Source organism: Myotis brandtii, unplaced genomic scaffold, assembly GCF_000412655.1.
Source record: "Myotis brandtii unplaced genomic scaffold, ASM41265v1 scaffold176, whole genome shotgun sequence".
Taxonomy (NCBI): Eukaryota; Metazoa; Chordata; class Mammalia; order Chiroptera; family Vespertilionidae; genus Myotis; species Myotis brandtii.
Genome location: NW_005356519.1, coordinates 374,177 through 399,067, shown reverse-complemented (window position 1 = coordinate 399,067; position 24,891 = coordinate 374,177). Strand labels below are relative to the sequence as shown.

The following is a 24,891-nucleotide window of genomic DNA, read 5'->3' as shown; positions in this document are numbered from 1 at the left end:
TAATGTTTTAATAAAGGGCACCAAGTGCCTCTTCTGTAGCTGAACTGGTCAGATGTTAGGGAACCTCATCCTGCCTCTCCCAGAGTAAGAGAGAGCACAGAGGAGGTGTGGCTCCAAGTGGGTAATGGCAGACAAGGCTCTAGGGGCTCACCCGGGAGAGCAAAAGGGCTCCCACATTCCAAATTGAGACTATGGCCAGGTCAGACCTCACACCCCTGGCCTCATCTCTACACATCTTCTGGTTCTGCTAATACTGAGGAGAGAGGTTGCCCTCATGTTTCATATCATCCAGCTATGTCAGCAAAAGGCCTTTGATCCTTCCTTTGGCTTTGATCAGGGCCTCTTGAATCTCCCAACCTGCCCTTCTTCCCTAATTAAGCAGCAGCATATATTAACCTGGCTGTCCCACTGGCAAAAGTACTTGCTAATGTACATTAAAAATATCTGGCAAGGCAAATAGAAAATATGAAAGTACAATGTTGTAAAGGAAAGCTTCATTCTGCATGAGGTCTCTCAGGATAAAAATTGGAGAACTATTATGCTTCCTGCTTGATAAACCTAGGTCAGTACTCAAATTATGTCACATTGTCATAAAGTTATTATTTATTATTATATTACTAGAGGCCCATTGCACGAAATTTGTGCATGGGTAGGGTCCCTAGGCCTGGCCAGCAATTAGGGCTGATCTGTGGGGCCACCGGCGGGGCTATCAGGGGGCCCCTGCTGGCACCTGCCCTAGCTGGTCTGTGGCCTGTGGGCTGGGGGCAGCTCCTGCATTGAGCATCTTCACCCTGGTGGTCAGTGCATGTCATAGCGACCAGTAGTTCCACTAGTCATTTGCTTGTTTGGTCGATTTGCATATTAGGCTTTTATTATATAGGATTATTATTTTGCTTTCCCAAGGTGATATGATTGATATCATATTCATTTGAATTCTATAAAAAAATTACTGAGCTACCTTTAAAAAATCAATAAATTTAACTAAATATTACATATTTAGGTATATGACCTTGTTCATATTCCACTCTTTTTGTTGGAAGCCCCTTTAGCTTCCATTGCATGAACCCCTCTCTCCAGCTTCTTTGGTCCCTTCTCAGCCTCTTTCAGTGGCTTCCTTAATTCCACAGGCTCTTTATATTTTACTGTTTCCTGACTTGTATCTTATGTCTTTTTGTTCTATATTCTCTCCAGGAAAGAATAAATATATATATATAATCTCCATTCTCATTGTTTTAATTTATGCAGCAAGTATCTCCAGTCTCCCAGCTCTCTCCTGTGTTCCATATTCATACTCCTCCCTTCCTTTTAGATATCATCATGCCATGCTTCCAAGGCATCTCAAGCTACCCTTGATACATCTTACCTCTTCCTATCCCTTCCCAATACCTGTTATTCTTTCCCCAGTTAATCCAACATTTATCTAATTTCCTTAGTTATAAATTCATACATTGTTACTTTTTCTAATAAAACAATCCAATTAACTCTACCCCATAAGTTTGTCTTTTTATTCACACTATCATTGCCTAAACCCAGATTTTATCATAGGCCTTTCAGACAAATCACTCCGTGTTTGTATGTGTATATTACCTCCCTTTGAATGCTAATACTATCCCTAGGTAAGACAATTCTTACACCTTTACACCAACATTCAAAAACAATACTTTTTTGTGAATTTTATTTATGAGGATTTTAATTCAACTGCTTACATAGCATTTTTACTTTTTACTTACACTTTAAAATTGACATTCTATATGCCACTACAACAAAAATACTTCAAACAACAATAAACTCAACCCAATATTTATACTGACTATGTTCAAGATAACACAGTAACTACTATAGGGAACAAAATGTTTAATAGAAATGATTTTAACAGGGTCTTTGCCTATAAAGAATTTACAGTCTGCTAGGGAAGATGAGGCACAAATCTACATAGTTATAATACATGCTGTAATAGGATAATTGTAATAAAAAATGTTCAGGGGAAAAGGTTATCAGAATTAAATTGAGGGAGAGTTTGCTTTCACTGAAAGAACCAAAGCAGACTTCATGAAGGGGTCAATATCTGAGAAAAAAACTTCAAAGATGTAAACTTCCAAATATTTTTCTTTTCATACACCTTATTGAATTTCACCTATGTTCAAGACACTACACTCTGTGCTATGGATACAGAAATAAACAGGAGATAGACTTTGACTTCAAGTTATTCTCAGTCTAGTGAGGAAGAAAGATAAAATCAATTATTATAAGCATTGAAGAGGCTACAAAACTATAAAAAAAAATACCCAACAAATATGAAAAAGCAAAACTAACCCACCTTCAAAGGGAATGTGTAGGGTAAGGTGCTACTTGAGCTGCACTTACAGTGTCAAGTAGCCTGGGCCAAAAAGGCCTTGGGTCTGGGGAAGAAAGAAGCATCACACACAGAGAAATCAAGGGCTCAGGGATGAAAAGGTGTGAAGTGTGAACATTGGTGATAACTTGGGAGAACTGAAGAAGAGAGGTACAAGATGTGAGTAGAAAATGACATGTAGGTTAGGTTATGAAAAGCTTAAATTCCAAAAAAAATAACTAAAGACATTTTTTTAGGAATAGCCTAATAAATACTTATGACTAATAGTGCTAATTTATAGACAATCCTATATATGGATTCATTTTCACCAGGTTGAACAGAAAATCACTTAACTGCATTTCTGATTGAAAAATTGCTATTGTTGGCATCAAGTAATCCAATCACAGGATAGTTTTTAGAATTTTTACATTAAACTTCTACTACTGACTGCATCAAATTTATTTTGGAGTGTCTTCTTTCATGCTCTGGTCATTTTTCTTTAGTTTAAATTTGTGAGTGACAGTCCTCTTGTTTTTAATTCATCTTTTTTAATTTCATGATTATCTACTATTCACCACTAAAATGAATTATTAAGGAAAATGGAAACAGGAACAACGGCTATTCCCAAACATTTCAGGATTCAGAACTCCTCCATTAGTGGTAACCATCATTTTCAGCCACCGCTAATGAATAAGGTTGAGCTTTGCCTTTCCGATGGAGCTCTGATAACATGAACTATGACCTCTGAAGTAACCTATGCTGGAAAAAGTTTCCAAAGTGTGTGTTTAGTATCCACTTTGACCTCTACATATTTAGTCACACGAAAACAAAATAAATGACCAATTTGGGAAGAAATATATCAACTGGGAAAAAAGAGTAAATTTTAAAAATTGCTAAACATTGTTCATTAAGAATATTTTTCTTTATTTATATCTGGTATCATCACACCTGCATGTTCTTTTTCAAAGGGGCCCCATCAAACTACTCTCTACTGACTATGGAAACCCTCACATCTCCTACTTGGTTATTCCATCATCTTCCCTGAGTTAAAAAAAAATATTTACGCCTATCACCACTTACTGAGAATATGTTTAATTGTGTGATTAGAATATTTCCAATAACTAGCTGAGAACAAACTTCAAGAAGAAATAATTTTTTTTTTTTTAGTCCAGTCATCCTGGGTAGAGATAGCCCAGAAAGAGTCTTCTATCACCAAAAGATAGCATACTGATACTGGATGCTCGATGGAGATATAAATACAGCATCAGGAAGCAAGTGAAAGCACAGAAATAAAGATAGGGTGGCACCAAAAATAAGATGCCTACTCTACGGTTTTGCATAGATCCAAAAGTCCAACCAAAAGTCCAGTTCATCAATAATGTTCACCCAACTACTTTGGGATGCTTGCAAATACCTGGTCTGGTAGCTCCTAAGCAGGACATCTTGGTACTCACCCACGCTCACTGTCAAGGGCAACTCTCCATTCACTATTTACTCCAAAGCCAGCCTCTGCTTTCCTGACATTCTACCTACACTTTGTTAAAGTCATCTAATAATTTTATTACAACAAATAGACAGTCAATGGCAAAATCTTCCTTCAAAATCCCTCCCTTTCTTTCCTTGATATTTTTTTTGCCATCACAGACATCAGTCTTCTACTATACCAAAGGCTTTCTGTCCACCTTAAAGAAATCATTCAATCTTGCTGCTAAATTATGGGATGGGATCTTCTCCCCATTTTATTGAGGCCAGTCCCACCCTGGTGGCTTCCAGGATATTTCCCTTACGGCATACAGGGGGAAATTATTTTCCTTATATACTTTTATTTCCTACTGTACCCTTTACTACTCTTTTCCTAGTTTGAAAGCAACATGTTTATATCTAAAATCCAACTGGTGTCTTCTCATTGGATGCTTCTCATATTTTCAATGTGCCTTGAAGTATCCAGCTCACCAAGCACTCTCTCCTAAGAAACTCCCATTATCAACCTTCCCAAGAATTGTTCAAAAGGAAGAGGTAGTGTTTCCTGAAATCCACTCCAACTAAAGGTTTCACATTTTCTCCTCAGCCAATTCACAGTACGATTGTATAATCTTTTATGTCTTATAAATTTACTGCCTATATTTACACCTTGATGATTTCTGATCATGAGATTTTGGTTTTATAATATCTTTTTCTTTAAGAGCATTTTATGCCTTGACCAGGGAACAGTCTAGAACAAAGGGTATATAAACAATATTTTTTTCTTATAAGAAGAAAAACCTACCTGCCCATGCTTTTGTTGAGAAGCCATCCCATGAGGCATTTCAGGGTGTGATGGGGCCTGGAGATTTGTTGCCCTTGTTTTGGGACGCACCACATCAGAGACCAGACTGGAGGAGATTGCTAGAGATGTAGGCCGACTAGCTGTGGTGCCCATCCCCCCTGGGGGGCTTTGTTCAACTTTTCTGCTTGTAGCTTCATCTTCCCCTTCAGAGTCCACAATAAAGACATATTCAGCTTTGAAGAGGCCACTTTGCTGCATTCCTTGGGGTTCGTTCACTTTAAATTCCCTTACTTGTGCTATCTTTCCGCTGACCTCTGAAGGATAAGTCAATGACCCTCCGTCTCTCTGCTGTTGGCTCCCAGCTTTCAAGGTCAAGTACTCACTGAAATTAGACTGCAATAAATAAAAGCATTGACATCAGTTTGATACATGCTACTTTTTTGCATGTACACTTAAAAGCATAGCCTGCTTAAAGGCAAGAATTTCTAAAAATATATTTAAAAATCAGGTTAGCTGAAGAAAGATTAGGTTGAAGTTAGCAGTTTAATTTTAAAATCAGGTTAGCTGAAGAAAGATTAGGTTGAAGTTAGTTTAATTTTTCTAGCCCACCTATTTGTCCTAGTCCAAACTCAAACACTGAAGGCCTCAGAATCAACATCAACAAACAAGCCTGCTTTCAAATAAATCACGAGATGACTTTGTAAAAAGAGATGAAGAGGGTAATGTTTTCCATGAAGACATTCATGAAACAAAGGGAGACTGGTACAGGGTTTAGCTAATGGTCAAGCAAAACCTGTATAGTCTGTATAAATGGGGGAGAGAGGAAATCCCACTGAAACGTTCTAAAATAATATAAATCTCTCTAAAAATCTGAGAGGAAAATTTAAATTGGAACAAAATTCACAGACATTCAGACAAAACAATCTAAGCTAATAGGGAAGAACTTGTGAATAGGACACCCAAAAAAGATATTTTCAGTACAAAGTATTTTTTATTGTTATTTTATTTTGGATTTGTAATTCTATATCTTTTCCCATTCAATTTTCTATAAATATATAGAAGGCTCATAAGACCAAATGTAAGACGGCTTTACCATACTACCAAAACACTTTGTTCTAAAATGATAGTAGTTGTGTATGCTAAGATTGTATTTAAAAGACCCAATTTTCTTGGTTTTGATAACCATACTATGGTTAATATTCTTCTTTTAATCTTTTATTTAAGTTTAAAATTATTCAAAATAGAAGTTAAAGAAGATGCTAATTAAACTGAAATAATTTCAACTATGGTCATCAATATAATGTGTGATAATATGTGTGTATGTGTTCTGTGTGTATAAAACAGAATAGAAGTCAAATCATTGATTAGGTATAACTAAGCTAAGGGGTTGACTTTACACACCCATTTCACACTTTTCAGCTGATGCTGGTATAGTCAAGATAAAATACAAATTGCCTCTGATTAGGATTTCTCCGATAATGGTCACTTCACATATTAATTACAATGCTCTATAATAACAACTCCCCCCCCAAAAAAATTGGAAGGAAGTTTAAATTAAAAATAGAAGTATTCAATGATAAATTTCTTATTATGAAAAGTAGTGGAATAACTAAAAAACTGGCCAAAAAATGAAGTAGTTTTTGAAAACATTTTTAATGATCTAAAATAGCCCAATCCCCCAAAGTCTATCATTCTCTATTCCTTTACTCTGAAGCATTTTTACAGCCTTTATCACTACTTGAGACTTTATTATATATTTTTCAGTTTTTTCATTGCCTGCATTCCCAATAACAAATAAGTTATGAGTTGACTTGATTCACTCAGAATACACAGCACCAAGCATGTATCACACTCAGTAAATAGTTGTGAAATATAGAAAAATGAGGAATTATTTATCCTGTTTGATTATAATACTGAACTATTTAAAAAATAGAAAGAAAAAACTTTAATCTCATTTTAACAATGTAGTTCTGTGTGTATCATTGTAAACATCAGGTGATTATCATCATCCTAGGAAGCTTTGGAGATTTGCAACCAAAACTGGTTCATATATTACAGTCTCACATAATCATAGTGCCTAACAACAAAGGAACCCATGAATATATTATATGTAGTTGACTACTGTTAGAAACTTCCCAGAAGTGCCTTATGCAGTATTCAGAATTTTTCTAAAATAATTTGGCCCCAATGGTCTTTGAAATAAGATAGCATTGAAATGCCCAGAATCCCAGATATATTACTACTTGCTAGCTAAGATGTTTTCATAGAAAGTAAATCAGATTATTTTATGCCCTTCCAGTTGGCTCAAGAACACCACAAAGTTCCCCAGTCACATTTTATTTAAAATAAGACAATATTGAAACACATTCTAAGGAGATTTTTTTTTTAACGCACATATCATTTACTTTTACAATACAAGTCATTTTCAGGTTTTTGTCCATTTTGTCTTAATTTTATTTTCAGTCTTGGTCGCATTTTAGATAGGTATAATCAGGGTATAAATGCAATTTTAAAACCTATTTTGTGACATAATATTATAAGGTTAACATTTTCCATGGATTTACATAATCATCATAATTATAAGTTTGTCAAGGTGAGGTATTATCATATTCTTAACTTTTCTGGTATTATGCTATTTTTATTTTTCACTAAATATTTTTCTACATAACATTTTTCTTTTTTTTGTCCTATTTTTGGGGATACATTTCAAAGACTCAGGTTATTGAAAGGCTAGGAACAGTTTTATGATAGTGGATAAAGGTTTTCCACCAAAATTGTACATATTCACATAACTAGCAACAAAATGTGAGCCATGTGAATATCCCCACAATGGCCCCAACATTGGGTATTAGAGTTTTTTAATGTTGCCAATCATAACATGTAAATAGTAGCACCTCACTGTTTTATCTTGTATTTTCTTTCAAAATAAATATAAACTTCTTTTTAATTTTGTTTTTATAATTTAAAATACATTTGAGAGAAGGGGAGGTGGCAGGAGGCAAGTAATAACATATCAACTCAAAAGGGTTGAGAATAATGTATTAGAGAGAACCTGGGATTAGATTACATTTAAGTTTCTGTTACATAAACATATTTTTAGTCAACCTTAGATTTCTTAGTCATCTCACATTAAGCGGAGGAAATAAACATTCATTCAAACTTCTAAGACATTAGTTTGGATAATGTAATGTTATTTGCTTGACATAAAAAAGAGAAAAATAATCCTACCCTATTTACAGTTTCTGGATTCTTATCACTTGGTTCCTCAGGAATTTTAACAAGGAATTTAGAGGTGCCAGCCAACTGAGAGTGGGTTGGTAGTCTTCCGACAGTGGGGACAAATGTGAAGATCAGAGGTTTGGCTTCAGAATCACCAGAAGAGACCTATGAGACATGTAATAAATTAGAGTTTCAGTCTTGTCAAAGGTTTATCTTGACTTTTTCTCTATACACCAGGATATTTATCTCATTTTTTAAATAAATTTCTTATTGTCCAGTGATCATGTATATGGGTGCCAAAGAAAACAGCTGTAAAAATAGTCATCGTGTATCAGGAAGATCCTGTGGTAGGGGATGACAATAAAACAACAGGTGGCAAGTTGATGTGCTAGAATATTATAGGGCATCTCTACCTCGGTGGGTTCCTCACAAACTCAGCTTCTGGTCTGTTTCAAAATGGACTTTTATCCTTTTAACCCTGGTTTAGCAGGTTCAATTTGACTCATAATCACTAAGCATGCAAGAAACAACATTTATCAATAATGAGAATGCTAAAAGTGGATTTAAAATTGGAAGTATGCTTTTCTGGCTATCAGGCTGTGAATGCCTGCTAAAGGATATATTTTATCTTTCATTCATTCTCTTTTTTCCTTTTTTTTCTTTATTGATTAAGGTATTACATATATGTCCTTATCCCCTCATTGGTCCTGGGCTGAGACAACCAGCAGAGAGAAAGCATGGGAAGAAGCAGCAGTGGGGGGTAGATCAAGCTTTCATTGTGTCCTACTTATTGTCAACAGAGAACCTTTAAAGATTGGGAAATGACATATTCACACGAGATTTTTAAATAGATAATTCTGGTTTTGAAAGACAAAGACTAGAGAAAGGACAGAAAGCCAACAGCAATCAACTGAGGATTAAATGAAAAGGGAGAAAGAGAAGATGGTACGATCGATTTCTCTTTTGAAGTTTGGATGAGAAGTAAGGAGAAAGGTTAAGAGTAGTTAGACAGGGAAGCAGAGTCATAAAGGTGCCTTTTGGTCTATAATGGGATAGACTTGAACATGTCTGTAGACTGAAGGAAGGAACCAGTAGAAAATAAAAGCAGAGCAAGATCTTGGAGAGAGCAGGCAGAATAAGTTACAGAAACAAAAACAAACAAACAAACAAAAAAAGGAACATGGCCTCCTTGGAGTCCAAAGAAAGTGAATTAAGATAAAGAAAAGCTCATACATCTGATGGAGTGGGGAAGTGGGAAGGTGAGGGGAAATCATTTTTTATATAATCAATGTACATGACAGAATCAACCCCCATCGAGTCAGAGTGACACCGCTGCTTTGCTGCCTCCATGCCTCTGTCACAAAATATATGATATTATGGCCCTAGCTTGTTTGGCTCAGTGGATAGGCCTGTGGACTGAAGGGTCCAGGGTTCAATTCCAGTCAAGGGCACATGTCCGGGTTGCAGGCTTAATCCCCAGTAGGAGTCGTGCAAGAGGCAACCAATCAATGGTTCTCATCATTAATGTTTCTACCTCTCCCTTCCTCTCTGAAATCAATAATATATATACATATATATATATATATGAATGATATGCCTTGGCAAGATCCCTACTTTCCGTTCCATTCAAGCTGTACTACCTTTCTATGCCTTGGGCAAGTTGGACCTTATCTCAACATGGATTTTAACTCTGATCCCTTCTGTCCCTGTGAAAATCCAGACCTCTGCATCATCCCTCAATCTCTATATGCTATGCACAACCCTAGTTTTGTTCCCATCTTGTACCATGCTCCAACTCTTGATATACTTTTCCTGTACACTGTCTGGGATTCAGTCAGCCATCACAAAACCCTTCATACTCTTAACTTCTTCCCTAAATATTCTAGCTCTCACTAAACCATGGTTCCCTCTGAAGGACTCTCCTTCCCAAGAAGCTCTCTCAGTGGTAGCTGTTTCTTCTCACACTGACATGGAAGTAGAATAGGTGTGCTCTTTACTCCTTTTTAATGCTTCCAGACCAGTCTTCTTCCTTACTCTTACCTAAAAATTTCCAGCTTTGAATCTTGTGTCATCTATCTAGAACACTCGCTACTTCTCCTTGTCATAGTTACCTGTCCATACCTACATCAAACTCTTTTCTTTAAAGATTAAGTTCCTGGCTCAATCTAGTACCTCTTACACTATGCTTTTCATTATTTTATACTAGAGACCCAGTGCAAGAATTCGTGCACAGGTGGGGTCTGGCCAGCCCGGCCCCAATTGGGGCGGATTGGGGTTGGGCCTGTCCAGAGGAAGAGATAGCGATAGCGGGAGGTTGGCCAGCAAGCCTGTCCCCATCAGAGTCCAATCAGGGCCGGGCCAGCTGGGAGAAGGAGCTACAGGTGATTGGCCAGCGGGCCTCGCCCCTGATTGGGGTTGGGGGGCTGATTGAGGGGTCTAGGGGAGGGGCCGTGGGTGGTTGGCCAGCTGGCCCTGCCCCTGATCATGGTGGGGGGCCGATCTGGGGTGGGGCCAGGTGGGGGAAGGGGCTGCAGGAGGTTGGCCAGCCAGCCCCGCCCCCTAATGGGGTGGGGGGTGCTATCAGAGGCGGGGCTGGCCAAGGGGAGGGGCTGTGGGCTGATCAGAGTGGCAGGGGCTCATAGGGGATGGAGCCAGCTGGGGGAGGGGCTGCAGGAGGTTGGCTGGCTGGCTCCGCCCCCTATTGGGGTAGGGGGTGCGGTCAGGGGTGGGGCCGGCCAAGGGGAAGGGGAAGGTTTTGGCCAGTGGTTGGGGGGTGCGATCAGGGGCGGGGCTAGCCAAGGGGAGGGGCTGTGGGCTGATCATGGTGGCAGGGGCTCATAGGGGATGGAGCCAGCTGGGGGAGGGGCTGCAGGAGGTTGGCTGGCTGGCTCCGCCCCCTATTGGGGTAGGGGGTGCGGTCAGGGGTGGGGCCGGCCAAGGGGAAGGGGAAGGTGTGTTTGGCCAGTGGCCCACCGTTGATCAGGGGGGAGGGGCTGCAAGGTTGGCCGGCCAGCCCCACCCTCTGATCCAGCCCGTTCACTGGCCACAGTGGGCGTCATAGCAACCAGTCATTATGGTCATTACAGCATTACTTACGGTGGCTAGCTTTTTATATATAGATTCCATGGATAATATTTCTAGTATTGTGTTGCCTTGACCTCTACTCTCCTTGCCTCTCACATTCCTAGACTAGACCAAAAGCAACGGTCCCTCCATATTTTTGTTTTTTTCATTCTATGACCACCCCTTCTTTTCTTCCTGTATCACTCACTCCAGTTTTCCAACTCCAACACTTCGGGGATCCCAACAGAATGAAATGCTACTGATTCTTCCAACATTATGTTTTCTCATACTTCTTCTTTATAATCAGCATGCATTTATCACATGACTGCATTTACCACAACTACTGCCCTGCATACCCCTTACACGTCTTACCTCTCTCACACTGTCATCCCTGTGTGGGTAAATCACAGTCCTCACTAAATCTGCCCCCATGCCCCCATGGACCACAGCGGTGAATGTGGTTATGGAAAATCACATGACTGTGCTTACTGGTTTCACTTCAAATTTATGACTCTGAGCCTCAAGCAGGCCCTTCGGTGCTGCTCTGTAATCATACTATGGTTCCACAGCCCATTCACTCTTCCACTTGCCTAGAAAATTCACATCTTTTTTTCTTTCTTCAAACCCCCAACATCTCCCATAGTCTCACTCTGAGCTGATGACTTTGTTTCTCATTCCATTAAGATAATGAAAGCAATCAGAGAAGATTTTCCAAGGTCCCCATCACACATCTATTCACTCACCTACATCTTTGTCATTTTATGTGGCCTTCAGTCCTGATACTATGTTCCTACTAAAAACAATCCTCACTTGAACATTTCACTTACTTATACTTACTTTCATTTATTGAACAGGGTCTTATCAAATGCCTATTCACTGTGAGGTACTACTGTAGGATTGGTAATATCACAGTGAACAAAAATCTCTACCCTAATGGAATTTACATTCTAGTGAACAGAAGAGTAAAAAAAAATCTGTAAAATATATAGTATCTCCAATAGTTATAAGCTATGAAGACTAGCTATAAGGCTATTGCAGTCACCCATGGGAGAGAAAATGGTAGCTTGCACTCAGGTTGCTGCAGTAATAGTTATCAGAAGTGTAAGTTTCTGGCTATATTTTAAAGGAAAATCTTAAAAATTGCTGAAAAGTTAGATGTAGGATATAAGAGATAGACAAGAGTCAAGACCAGGCCAACATTTTTGATGTCAGTAATTTCTTAAAACATGAGTTATTATTCACTAGATGGCAAAAACAATAGGTAAAGTTTGTTTGAGAATAAAAATCAAATTTGAAATATACATCCAAGTAGAATATGTATAGGGAGTCAAGTTTAGAGGAAAGTCTGTGCTGGAGATTAAATTACTAGGGTTGTTAACCTATACATAGTATTTAAAACCATGAGACTAGATGCAATTCCACAAACAGGAAAAAAAGAGATCCACGGTTGAACCTTCCAGACTCTACTATTAAGTGACCAAGCAGCAAAGGAAGAACTAGTAAAGGCAAAATGGGATTTTATTTTATTTTATTTTTGTTAATGTTCACTCAAGGACATTTTTCCATTGATTTTTAGAGAGTGGAAGGGAGGAGGAGAGACAGTGAGAGAGAGAAACATTGATGTGCGAGACACACATCGATTGGTTGCCTCCTGCACAGGCCCCCAACCAGAGCCAGGGATCAAGCCTGCAACTGAGGTACATGCCCTTGACAGGCACTGATCCAAGGACCCTTCAGTCCACAGGCCCACACTCTATCCACTGAGCCAAACTGGCTAGGGCAACATGGGATTTTAAAGAAACTAGGAAAGCCTGGAATATCATTGACAGCAATAGAAAAGAGGACTAACCATAAATAAACAGAAGGATTGATAGATTATACTGAGGGCCCAGCCCAAATATAAATCTATGAGATGTAGTAAAGCAATTTGCTTAGCTTTTTTATATTCTCTCCGGGGATGCTCAACTGCCTATCAAAGGAACAGAGAAAATGAGTTGTAGCATTTAGAGAATTGACATTTGGATTTGGTTTTAGCAGAAGGTTGTGAGTACAAGGAAATTGAGAGTACTAATGAGAGTAGAGCAAATGATCCACCGTGGACAGAGTTAGTTTAAATGGGTAAAGAGGAGGAACAGATTCAAGGCACTAGAAGGCTTAGGGTCATAGCATGGTTGTGAGAGTTTAAGATTTAGAAGTATAATAATTCTAGGTGATTATGAGGTCCAGGCTTTGGCCTTGAGATTGAGTATCTGAGATGAAAAAGCAGGAAGGACACTGAGATTGTGAAGGTTAAGGAATTGTGACACAAGAATGTCAACAAGGTCATCCTTCTGAAAACAACAGACATGCTGGATAACAGAAAGACTGGGCTGAAGAGAAAGACAGATAGCATGGTGGCTCAATGTGAGACTGAGGTTAGACTAGAGCAGCGGTTCTCAACCTGTGGGTCACGACCCCTTTGGGGGTCGAACGACCCTTTCACAGGGGTCGCCTAAGACCATATATAATTACATATTGTTTTTGTGATTAATCACTATGCTTTAATTATGTTCAACTTGTAACAATGAAATTGGGGGTCACCACAACATGAGGAACTGTATTAAAGGGTCGCGGCATTAGGAAGGTTGAGAACCACTGGACTAGAGGGTACCTGGAACAGGCTATCTTGGACCCTAGATTATTACCTGAATATTTCCTTTGTGGACATGAGATCAAACAAAGAGGACTGGATTTCCTTGTAGGAAATTTTGCTGAAGTTACAGGCTTAACAAACTAAGTCTGGACCACTTATTATAGGGTATACCTTTCTGGTAATTAAAAAACTAAAACATCTATGCCTTATAAAAAACAATTCATAATCCTTAGGGGGTATAACATACACAGATAAAACCTCCTGAGCCAACTTTTATTTTTTTAATATTCTTTTTAGCCTTGAATGATATTTATCATTATTCCATGATTGCAATCATGTTACAACTCCCAGTTTGCAGCTTATCATCAGAAAATAGAAAAATCAGTGCTTTCCTTTGTAGGAAGAAACATTAGATCTTTTGTGAGATTTGGGAAGCCCACTAGTCTTATCAGCAATACATAATGCAACACACGTTCTACATGGATTTTCTAGAAAGGTTTCTTGACACATTTAATTTCATCAATACCATGATGGATGGAGAGTGGCTTTAGCAAAGAAATCACTTAGGTTGTTCAGATAGTTCATCAGAGACTGTCATTTAGAAGTCAAAGAAGAGGTGACAATGTGATTTTGTCCCCAGGTTCTGTAGGCCTCCCTCATGCTCCTATATGGTGACTATAGGTGTATTTTTGGTTCCATCCAAATGAAACTTAAATACTAATGTAGTACAGTCTTCAGTATAAGCACCCCATTCAGTATAAGCATTTCATATGTTATGAAATACATATAACCATTAGTAAAAGTAAGTGCTTTTGCCTTCGAAAGCATATAAATAATGAAAATTTACATCTCCAAAACCCTTGCACAAGTTGTATAATTTAATATTCGATAAAATACACAGATCTCCACTAGTGTGAATGAAAACTGATGCTTCTGAACAGACTGTTGAACCTCAGAGGGAAGGCAGGGGAGGGTGAGTGGGAAGAGTTCAACCACTAAACTTGTAGGCATGTATGCATAATCTGTGGACACAGAGAGTGAGGTGGTAAGGGCCTGGGGAGTGGGGAGAATGGAAGGGGCCTGAAAGACGTTAATGGGGGGAAAAGGAGGACCTATGTAATACTTTCAACAATAAAGATTTTTTAAAAAGAAGAAAAGAATTTTTTTTAAAAAGAAAAGAAAACGAAAACTGATGCTTCAATGAATAAAGTGTGCTTTTATAACAACACCATCAAAGGAATGTCTGGACATAATCCCATGTTGACAATGAAAGCAACTGAAAAGAAGCAAAATTCTTTTCTTATACTTCATTTGTTATATTTTCTTATAAAAGTATCCCTCTCCTACATAAAATTTCTGTACCAGTTGTAGAAGAATACTTTTTTAAATTTTAGTTGAACCAATACATGTCATTCAAGAATAACATTAAAACAGAAAATCTAATAGGACTAAAGACTCATTTATCTTCCTAGGTTACTGTTAGAGAACAAGATCAGGGGAAAATTCCTATCCATACACATTCCTCAGAAGAGCAACCACAAAAAGGGCGATGGTTTGGTATTGGCTTTTAAGTTGGGAGTACAGTGTTAGCATGGGGCTCTGTTCTCTGCCTTTACCTAGCATCCTCTTATCTTACCAAGGATGTACAAAATTTTTTGTACAGAATTCATTTGGAAAGGGATTTGACATTACAGCAGCTACATTTAGATGAAGAGTCACGTGTTAGACTAGCTGGTAGACTGCTAAATCCCTTCTTCAGGAAATAAAATTAAAAAAATTGCTATTTACCACATACTGTGGCCAAGTTCCATTGGAGCTCAGAAATGAATCGCTATGGTGATGAAAAATCATTTTCCACACAAAGCAGAAACAGATGCATGTTAATACCATTGCATTCGTTAAATGCCAGTTAACACTTTCAGTTGTCAGTGCCGTTTAAAATCACGTCTTCATTCCTATCCTTGGGAAACTATTTTAATAATAGAAATTAGAGCTGGGAGGATTAAAATCTTTTTCTAAATGGTTTCAAGCACTCAAAACTTCTGAGCCTGTCACCTTCTCACCAGACAGCCAAAGAATTTAAGAAATTGTTTTCCCCCCCAGGACATGACAGCTAACTGCTCCTTTGCTCAGTTTCGGGCTGCAATGCCTTCGTTTCTTTTATTTCCCTAAAAGTTCTCTTCTTCCAGTGTTGACACCCACACTCACAGATGGCCACTAGCCTCCTGTTGAAAACAGACATTACAGGGTGTCTTAGCAATGACACTACGCCAAGGGCCGTCCTGAGCATTTTCTTTGGTTCCCCAGTAAGCAGTCTGCCTTTACAGTAACTGCAGATAACATTTCTCTTTGATACACAGTCAAATTTATCTACACCCAGGCAGCTCTCCCTCAAGCCCTTTTGCAGCAAATACCATCGTACACAGCCTTTAAAAGTTCTTGAAAGCATTAAGGAAAGACTTCCTTTTACCTGGGGTGTGGTCTGAACGCTCCCTGTTAAGATGCACGAGCTCATTTGGAAGTAATAGTTCCCGCAGTCACTCGGAAGCCCCTATTCTGGAAGCATTGACTCATCACATAAGGGAGTGAGCAAACCAATGATGAGGTGGGAAGGGAGCCTCTCACTGAAGCAACACACACACTCACACAGGAAAAAAAATAAATCTGAAAAGAGGTATCCTCTCTGAATTGGAGAATTTTGTCAGCTCCAAAGGGGAGATTTATGTGTAGACAATTTTTAGGTTTGTAACTTTCTGAGAGGTCATACCGAATGCTGAAATGGAGCCAGCAGAAGATAAAAAAGCCACCGATATGTGTTTGCCCTCTTTTCCCGCATGTATTCCAATTACATATTCTGCAGAAAGAAGAGACGCCAGATTGTACAGCAACAAGAAGCTGATTGAAGGGCTGAGCATCTGCCAGTCTCAGTGATCAGTTGGTCACACTTCCTGAGAACACTTAAAGGTACAAATATATGCAAACACTGTGTCTAAATAAAAAACTAGAAAACATACAGTGATCATTTCAAAAAAAATCAATAGCTTGAATTATCAGTCGTTGGCATATAAGTAGCAAGGACGATATAGGAGCATCTGCAGTGACTGAGGTTTTGCTCTTCAACAAATTAGCTATAAAATAAAGCTTGGAATCAAACATCTGTCAAAACAAAATTCCATTCCAATGTTCTTAGGAGACTGTGAGTGGCCTGAATGAAGACAAACTTCAAAACTTCACACGTGAAATTGATTGAAGTCCTCAGCTTTCAGTATTTCTATTTTCTAAGTATTGATTTTACTCCAAATCTGTAATATCTATATTTTTACCCTGGCAATGAAAGATGTTGTGTCCCAAGCGCTGGTTATAGACCAAAGGATATGGGAAAGAATGAAAGCTTTTTTTTAAGGATCTAGATTATGCCTCTTAACATTTTCGATGTTATCAAAAGCCTGAATTTGTGGAAATATTAAAAGTAAATTAATTGTCAAAGTGACTCTGTTAGCACACTGGAAGAAATATTCCAAATAACACAGGACTTTGGACCTAAAAAAATGATGTGAACTTTTAAATATAACTTCTGTTATATCACCAAACAAATTATGTGCCTTTTCTATGTAATGTATATTTATGAGTATATTTTATATATTCAAAAGAGAATATAATATCCTCCTGCCCTCAAAGACCTTACAGCTCAATTGATAATATACAACAGGTATACAAATAACAGAGGTATAAAGAAAAGGAGGAGGAGATGGAGAAGGAGAAGGAGAAGGAAGAAGAGAAGGAGGAGGAAAAGGAGGAAGAGGAGGAGGGGGAGGAGGAGGAAGAAAGAAAGAGAAAAAGAGAGAGAGAGAGAGAGAGAGAGAGAGAGAGAGAGAGAGAAAGGAAGGAAGGAAGGAAGGAAGGAAGGAAGGAAGGAAGGAAGAAGTAAAGTCCCATACTGCAGTTTTTAAACTTTGCACATAAACTGCCCAAAGATCTTACAAAAATGCAGTTTCTGATTGAGGACATCTGGAGTAGGGCCTCAGGTTCTGCATTTCCATTTGATGCCCTGCTGCTGGTCTGTGGCTCGTGGAGTAGTAAAGACTTGTAAGAATTTTTCAGCATGGTGCAAGCACAGCCATCCAGAGGAATTCAAGGAGAAAGCAGCACTTGGGCTACTCTTAGAAACATGGGGGAATAGGGAGCTATAAAGATGGGAAAGAATAGCACTAATTTCATGCAGAGAGGAAAGCCTGCATGAAGGCATGGATCAGAACTGCAGGGAGCAGCAGGTGTAGTCTAAGAGGACGGGACCCTGGAGTCAGTTGTGTACTGGCTGTGGGACCAGGGAAGCTGCTAAACCTCCAGAAGTCTCTGTCCTCTCACCTGTGAAATTTGGATAAAACTTTCACAGGACTCTTGTGAGGATAACAGTAAAATGCAGCATGTAAAGCCTTACCTCTGTGCCAGCAAATGCTTAATATGAGTCACTCCTGTTAGTGCTGTTGCTATTCAGTTTGGTAAGTAACATAAATGAGAATAAAGGAAAATAAGACTAGAAGATTAAGTCTTGATCATCAAAAATCTTGAATTAAGATGTTTTAATTTACTCAGTGGGGAATAGAAATGAAGATTATATATATTCTATTATACATATTCTCTATTATATATCTAATTACTATTATATCCTATCTAATAAAGAGGGAATATGCTAATTGACCCTCACACCATCGCAAAGATGGTGGCGCCCACAGCCAATAAGGAGGGAATATGCTAATTGACTGTCCTTCCCTCAAAGATGGCAGCGCCCACAGCCACAAGATGGTGGTGCCCAGTCCCCTAAGCCCCCCAGCTGCCCAGGGCCGGCCCGAGGCACAGGCAAGCCTCGGATAGCAGCTGCCCAACCAACACCCGAGGTGAAGGCAAGCCTCAGATGTCGGCTGCCCAGCCACCCAGGACTGGCCCAAGGCACAGGCACTTGCTGCTGGGGTCCAGTCGATCAGGACTGAGTGAAATGAGCTGGACATGCCCCAGAGCCCTCCCGCAGTTCCTTCCAGCTGGCCAACCTCCCGCATCCCTCCCCAGCCCTGATTGTGCACCAGTGAGGTCCCTCAGCCTGGCCTGTACACTCTCGGAACCCAGAACCCCTTGAGGGATGTTGGAGAGTCAGTTTCGGCCCGATCCCTCAGGCCAGGCTGAGGGACCCCATTAGTTCACAAATTCATGCACCAGGCATCTAGTTAATTAATAACCAATTAGAGGCTATTATATTGATAAAAGTTATAATTTTTACTTTAAAAAACACACTTATAGTCATGCATTATAACAGCATGCATCAGCCATCTGGTGAGTAACTACATATAGCCTCAAAAAGCAGATGTATTTAGGACAATTTCTATAGAAACCATCCTCATTTGAATAGAAAATGATGGTGCCTGGTCAAAAACAAAAACAGGCCCCGATCTGGGATCTGGAATGATGAAGAACAAGTAAGTTACTTATACAGATGGAGGGAGGTGAGGAGAGTCTATCCTCCAATTACAACCACTTTTCCTATTGATTAAAAGGTCACCTAGGGTCTGCCCAAGACCCTGAAGTATTTTCTAAACACAAACTTTTAATGATCCCTCTTCAACAAAGGAGCACAAACTACTCTGTTGAGTTATCTTTTTCAAAAAAAATAGTTTATCAAAATTTGCAACAAAAATATATAATCTAAAATTATCTTTAAAATCTGGCATCATTGATGGCTGAAGTAAGGCATCCTTCACCCTTCTTACTAAACAGATATTGCTGCAGTACCTTCCAGCCAAAGGCTCTTAAGATATTGCTTTTTAAATAAATGATGCAGAACAAATAGTCTCTCTTCCTGACATGCAAAACAAATTTGAGAAAAATTGAGTAGCCCACAAAGTTTGCCAAGAAACATGGAATTAAATAGATCCACCTGCCCAGGCTACTGGGTGTCCATTTGTCTGTTCATCATGCCTTATGCTTGATAAATGAAGGTACTAGAAATCCCATTTATTTATCTTAATAAACACCTGTTGCGTGCCAGGCACTATGCTAAGCTTTGGGAGACATCAGGATAAAGAAGACTTGGACCCTATTCTCAAGGTGGGTGAGAGTCTCATGAACATGACACCTTCACAAGGTACACTGGTGGTGAGTGAAGAAGGAGAGGGTGCAAGGTTACATGCTGAATATAGGCTGCATGGGGAAATGTCTCAGGCCATTCCCAGGGACATCTCACTCTTAGCTGCTGTTTCCTGTTTATTATTTCAAGTGACCAACATTGAGACTCACTCTGTCGTGGCCCTGGAGGGTGTTTTTTCTTGGAAGATGGGAATCGTCAAGAGTTTGGATCCCTGTCTCCAGGGTGATAGGTGAGTCCAGAGATCTCAATCAGGGCTATCCCAATTCACAGACTCAGAAATGAGTGTACGATATTTTAAGTGATTTCTGACCTCTCATCAAAAATGCATGAGATTCCATCACAGCCTAACTTTGGCCTCATCTGTACCAGATATCTGTATTGGCCTCATCTGGATTGCTTCTACTCCTGTGATTACTGCTTGTAGATTCTTCTCTCCTTGGGATATATCATCCTTGTTAAAAGAACACCAGTAAGCCTCCTTAATTCAAGTAAACCCAAAGCTTCCAAATATTGAAAAATAATCTAGCACCTAAGTGAGAATGTTTGACATAATTAGATATTCAGGAGAAATGAATAGGCCTTATGCATGGTAGAACATCCCTTCTCTCTCTGCCTTGTGCCATCTGACCCTTAAGCTTTGAAATACCCCAGAAGTCACTCTTTGGATAATCTCATCTAGCCCCATAGTTTTAAATAGCATGTATATGTATAAGCCAATGAATTCCAAATTTAATTACCCAGCCTGGATGGCTTCCCTGGGTAATACACTCATATATCCAACTAATATCTTCATTTAGATATCTCATAGATAACGAAAACTTAAATCATCTGAAATTGAATTATTTGTCTTTCTCCTGAAACTGTTCTCCACTGCCGCCCCCCCTTCCCACACACACACACATTTTTTCTCACTTCAGCATATAATTGTACATATTTCTCATGACATAGGCCAAAATTGATGGACTTATATTGTTTTTGTCTTGGTTCCTGGTAATTCCACATCAATATATCAGTATATATTGCTGGTTCTCTTTACAAAATAAATTCAGAAAATGAACATATCACTACTTCTATTTATAACATCTTAGTTGCATAACCTACCATTGTCTCCTTTCTGAATCACTTTCTTCTAACTAGTTTCCCAGCTTCCACTTTGCCTCCTGTAGTGGATGCTCTGATAAATCCTCTCTCCCTTCAAGATAGGGACTATTTATTCCCCAGATACTGGAAGTGTTGTGACCATACTCAGCTGTCAGTCCTCTCCAAGACTAGCTCTCAGCTGAATAAAGCTCCTTCCCATAGTTACTCCCCCTTCTTAGGGGCATCCTGCATCCAATGGCTATTGAGGCATCCATGTAAAGGCCTGGCACTCTCATTCCAATGTTTGACAACTCTAAAGGGTGACACCAATTTCAGAGCTCCTCATGAGATCAGTTAGGCTTTTGTTGAGACTGCATTGCAGCCCAAATACCCCTCTGCCTAAACTTGCTTCCTTCCCATCTCCCAAAGGTGTTGTTAGTAAGAGCACGTCTATGAGGATAAATTTCCTACATGCTATTTTCCATCTCACAGTTTGCTTTCTGGAAGGCTGATCGATTGCATCTTACTACAGTTATTTTCCACACAGTAGCAGGATTGTGCCTTTAAAACACAAGTCAGACCATGTCACTTCTTTATGCGATACCCTCCAATAGATTCCCTTATCACCTAGAGGATAAGCCAAAATCCTTACAATAGCCAAGAGCCCAATGTGATCTGGTCCCTACTATTCTCCGCTCCTCAACTCTAGCCACAATGCTTTTTGTGCATTCTTACAGAATGTTAACCCCACTCCCTGGAATGTTTTCTCCCAAGCTCATTGTTCCTTCACTTCCTCAGGTTCCTGCTCAAACATCACTCTAACTGTAGCATCCCTCACCACCCTACATAAAATTGCAACTCCGATTCTAGCCCCTTGCCTGCACTCAGGTCTACCAACTACGAACCCACTTGTGCCAACAGTTCATGAACAACATATTCAACAGCACAGAAATGTGGATTAAGTAAGAGGATGAAGAATTGACTAAAATATCTCAAAATATGTCCAAAGAGGTACTAATAAAGGGTGAAGGCAACAGCGGGGGAGGAAGCACAATATTTAATCCTAATACTCAGAGATTCCATAGTGAATCATTTCTAAGAAAAACAAATTCTGACCCAGCATACAGTGCATAAAATCTTATTTGTGAGTAGACAGAGTGATATTAACATCTTTAGTTTATATCATAATTTTGTAATATAACATGAGAAAGTAATATTTATTTCCAGTGTAACTGTTGGTATAATATGATTTATATGCACTTTATTTAAAATAAAAGGGGAGGCAACAACATCCTATTTTGTGTTTCAGATATATTTACATTTAAAGAGTGCTCTTTAAAAGCCTTCATCATATTCTACAAATAAGTATTTTATCTGTATTACTCAGTTTTAACAATGATAAAAACTATGTTCAAAAGGTATTATTAAAATGGCTTAAGCATAAAAGGGTTTAATTGATTATTTTAAAAGCTTTACTCTCTTTATATTCAGGCTCTGCCCACCATGGTAAGTCATGAACCTCCTCTACATACAGGGTATATTGTCATAGAAAAGATCACTAACCAATATTTTGTCATTAGAGTCTCATCTTGACTTTCAGAAGCAATTGTATTTTAAATTAATTTCATCATGCTTGGATAACATAAAGAATAGGCTAAATATACTAGTAAGTGTAAAGACATGCATATCAAAAATATCTACTGCTCAACTTTACATATTTTATATTTTACTTTAATTCATCATTTCTTTTCACTTCTACTCTATAGAAATACATGACTTAGCAGAATAACTGAAGGCAGATGTCAGAAAGCCAGTTTTTGTCAGTTTTGTATTAATTGAAAGAACAAACTAGAGAGCAATATAAGGGTGCATATAACTAATTGTGTTTGCAATATAGTAGAGAGAAAATCGGCTGTAGTTCAAAGAATATTGGTGTGGTCTTCCCAACCCTCTACTTATTAGCTATGTGACCCAAGACAGATTCTTGATTCATCTTAGCTCCATTTGTCTATGACCACAGAATTTATCACAAAAACTGGGACACCCTCAAGCATGAAAGGAGGCAGGGACACTACTAGTAATTTTGCTTTAGGACAATAGGCATAAAATGTAATTATTTGGAGCAAACCAAGACATAATCAGCTTATTCATCTGCAAGTCCGTGATAATATCTCAATACTGCTGTGAGGTTAAAAGGGCAAGATATAATATTCTATATAGGAAGTTTGACAATATATGTTTTGACTACCTTCTCAGAAATAGGGTACTGGTCAGGGGTGGGGATGATATGAGAGGCTTACTGTATTATCTTTTAAAAATGGAGCAAGATGAATGACTGACATGCTCCCTGCCCTGCCTGGGATGCTCCCCAGCCACCTTCTCCCTAGTTAATTCCTCTTCACCCTGCTGAGTCCTACGGATTCCAGGGTGAATCGATGTAATTTCATCATGAGATTGACACGATTTCTGACACGCAGTGTACTTCATAAAATATTACCTAAAGACTCCTTCCCTGACTCCATGTGTCGGATGTAACTGCCTGTTGTACACTTTTAGCACCTTCTACTCATCCATAGCATCTGCTGCCATTAAAATTCTATGATTATATAGTGAGTTCTTTAGGATCTGGCTCCCCATTCAGAACACAAGCCCCAGGACAACAGAAAATGTCTATTTTGTTCCCTGCTCTACCTCCATCACCTAGTATAATGCCTATCACATAGGAGGGCGTCAATAAATGGCTATTAAATAAGTGAATGATTGTGTGCATTCATGATAGTTGCATGGAACATTCAGAGTGGGCAAGAGAGACTCCTGTCTTCAGGAAATATATGATATCAGGGTCCACAGAGTAATGAGTGATTTAATCACTGTATAATTTTATTACTTTGAAGGTAGAGCACACATATAAAAACAACAATCCACACTGAATGCCAAAGCTGTGAATGTTTTAGGAGTGTGTGGAAGGCACCAGCATCAAAAGGGTATGTGAGGGGCCAGGGTGCATCAGTTAAAATGGGAAAAGCATCTCTATCTAGATTACTCCTCCCACTCTTGACAGCCACAGACTGTCACCCTGGCTACCCCAAACACTGCACTCATTCATCCCAAGGACAGATTTTGTCCTACATATAATATGTATAAGTACCATTTAATGAGTTTTATGTGATGCTTCTCTTGATATTTAATATACATCCTCTCTTGTATTTCTCAACAAGCCAGCATGAGAATTATGATATCCATTAGACACGTAATGAAAATGAGACTCAGGAGATTAAATTACTTGCTTAAACAGCACCTGATGCAATTGGATTTGAACTCACGTCTGCCTGGACAGAACCCAGGTTAATGTCGACTCACATTTGCTGACTGCTTCTGCCAGCGTTACCTTAGAAATACTCATTTATAGAAATGTGATAAGAAAGGTGGTAGTACAGGGTACATTACAATGCAGTAACAAGCTAGGATTTTGTTCTTAACATGACTCCTACCCAGGAGAGTGGGGCTCTGATGGACATTCTTCCCAAGCCTTCAGTATTCATTCTCAAAATGTGGCTACATACTCTGACTTTTCTAACTTTTATACTTGTTATTCTCTTACTGTGTCTATGTCAGTCTAGCTAAAAAAGTAATGCATGGTTATTTTGCAACATAATTTTAGAACTTGTATGCATGAATGCATAATCCATGGGCACAGTCAATAGGATGGTGAAGACCTGGGATGGAGGGCAGGAGCAGGCTATAAGGGGTCAATGAGGGGAAGGAGGACATATGTAATACTTTCAATAATAAAGATTTAAAATAAGATATCACAAAAAATGCATGTTGTCACTGGTATGAGCATTAAAGCTACATAAGTTTCAATGTGGGTAGTACAGCTTAGATACAGAAATATTGTTGAATGACTAAATGTGTTTATAAAAATATGTCATTATATTAAATAAATAACATTTATCTTCAAAAGCATCTGAAGTAATGGGTGAGCTCTAACCTATGTTTATACTCCCAATTTATTAATTCCACTAATGGAAATAATTAAATTTAGAGTCAGAATCAGATTCAAATCATAAATCTACCTATAATTAACTGACAATACTATGTAAGTTACTTAAATTCTATGAGATTTAATTTCATCTATAAAGTGGGCATAATATAAACATCCA

At 38.7% G+C, this 24,891-nt stretch overlaps 1 protein-coding gene across 4 annotated transcripts in view; it reads right to left on the bottom strand.

Moving 5' to 3' along the window:
* MLIP (muscular LMNA-interacting protein) overlaps positions 1 to 24,891 on the bottom strand; it is a 243,626-nt gene that overhangs the window by 117,037 nt on the left and 101,698 nt on the right. Inside the window, exons 1-3 of one of the 4 annotated variants that reach the window (XM_005863289.2) lie at positions 15,983 to 16,111; positions 7,827 to 7,982; positions 4,599 to 4,991 (exon numbers count right to left, since the gene is read on the bottom strand). In XM_005863289.2, the coding sequence (XP_005863351.1) occupies positions 4,599 to 4,991; positions 7,827 to 7,982; positions 15,983 to 16,027 (594 nt within the window). In that variant the 5' untranslated portion in view covers positions 16,028 to 16,111. Of the gene's footprint in view, positions 1 to 4,598; positions 4,992 to 7,826; positions 7,983 to 15,982; positions 16,112 to 24,891 lie in introns of those variants that run through there. The other 3 variants (XM_014537286.1, XM_005863293.2, XM_014537287.1) reach the window with 3 other exon arrangements.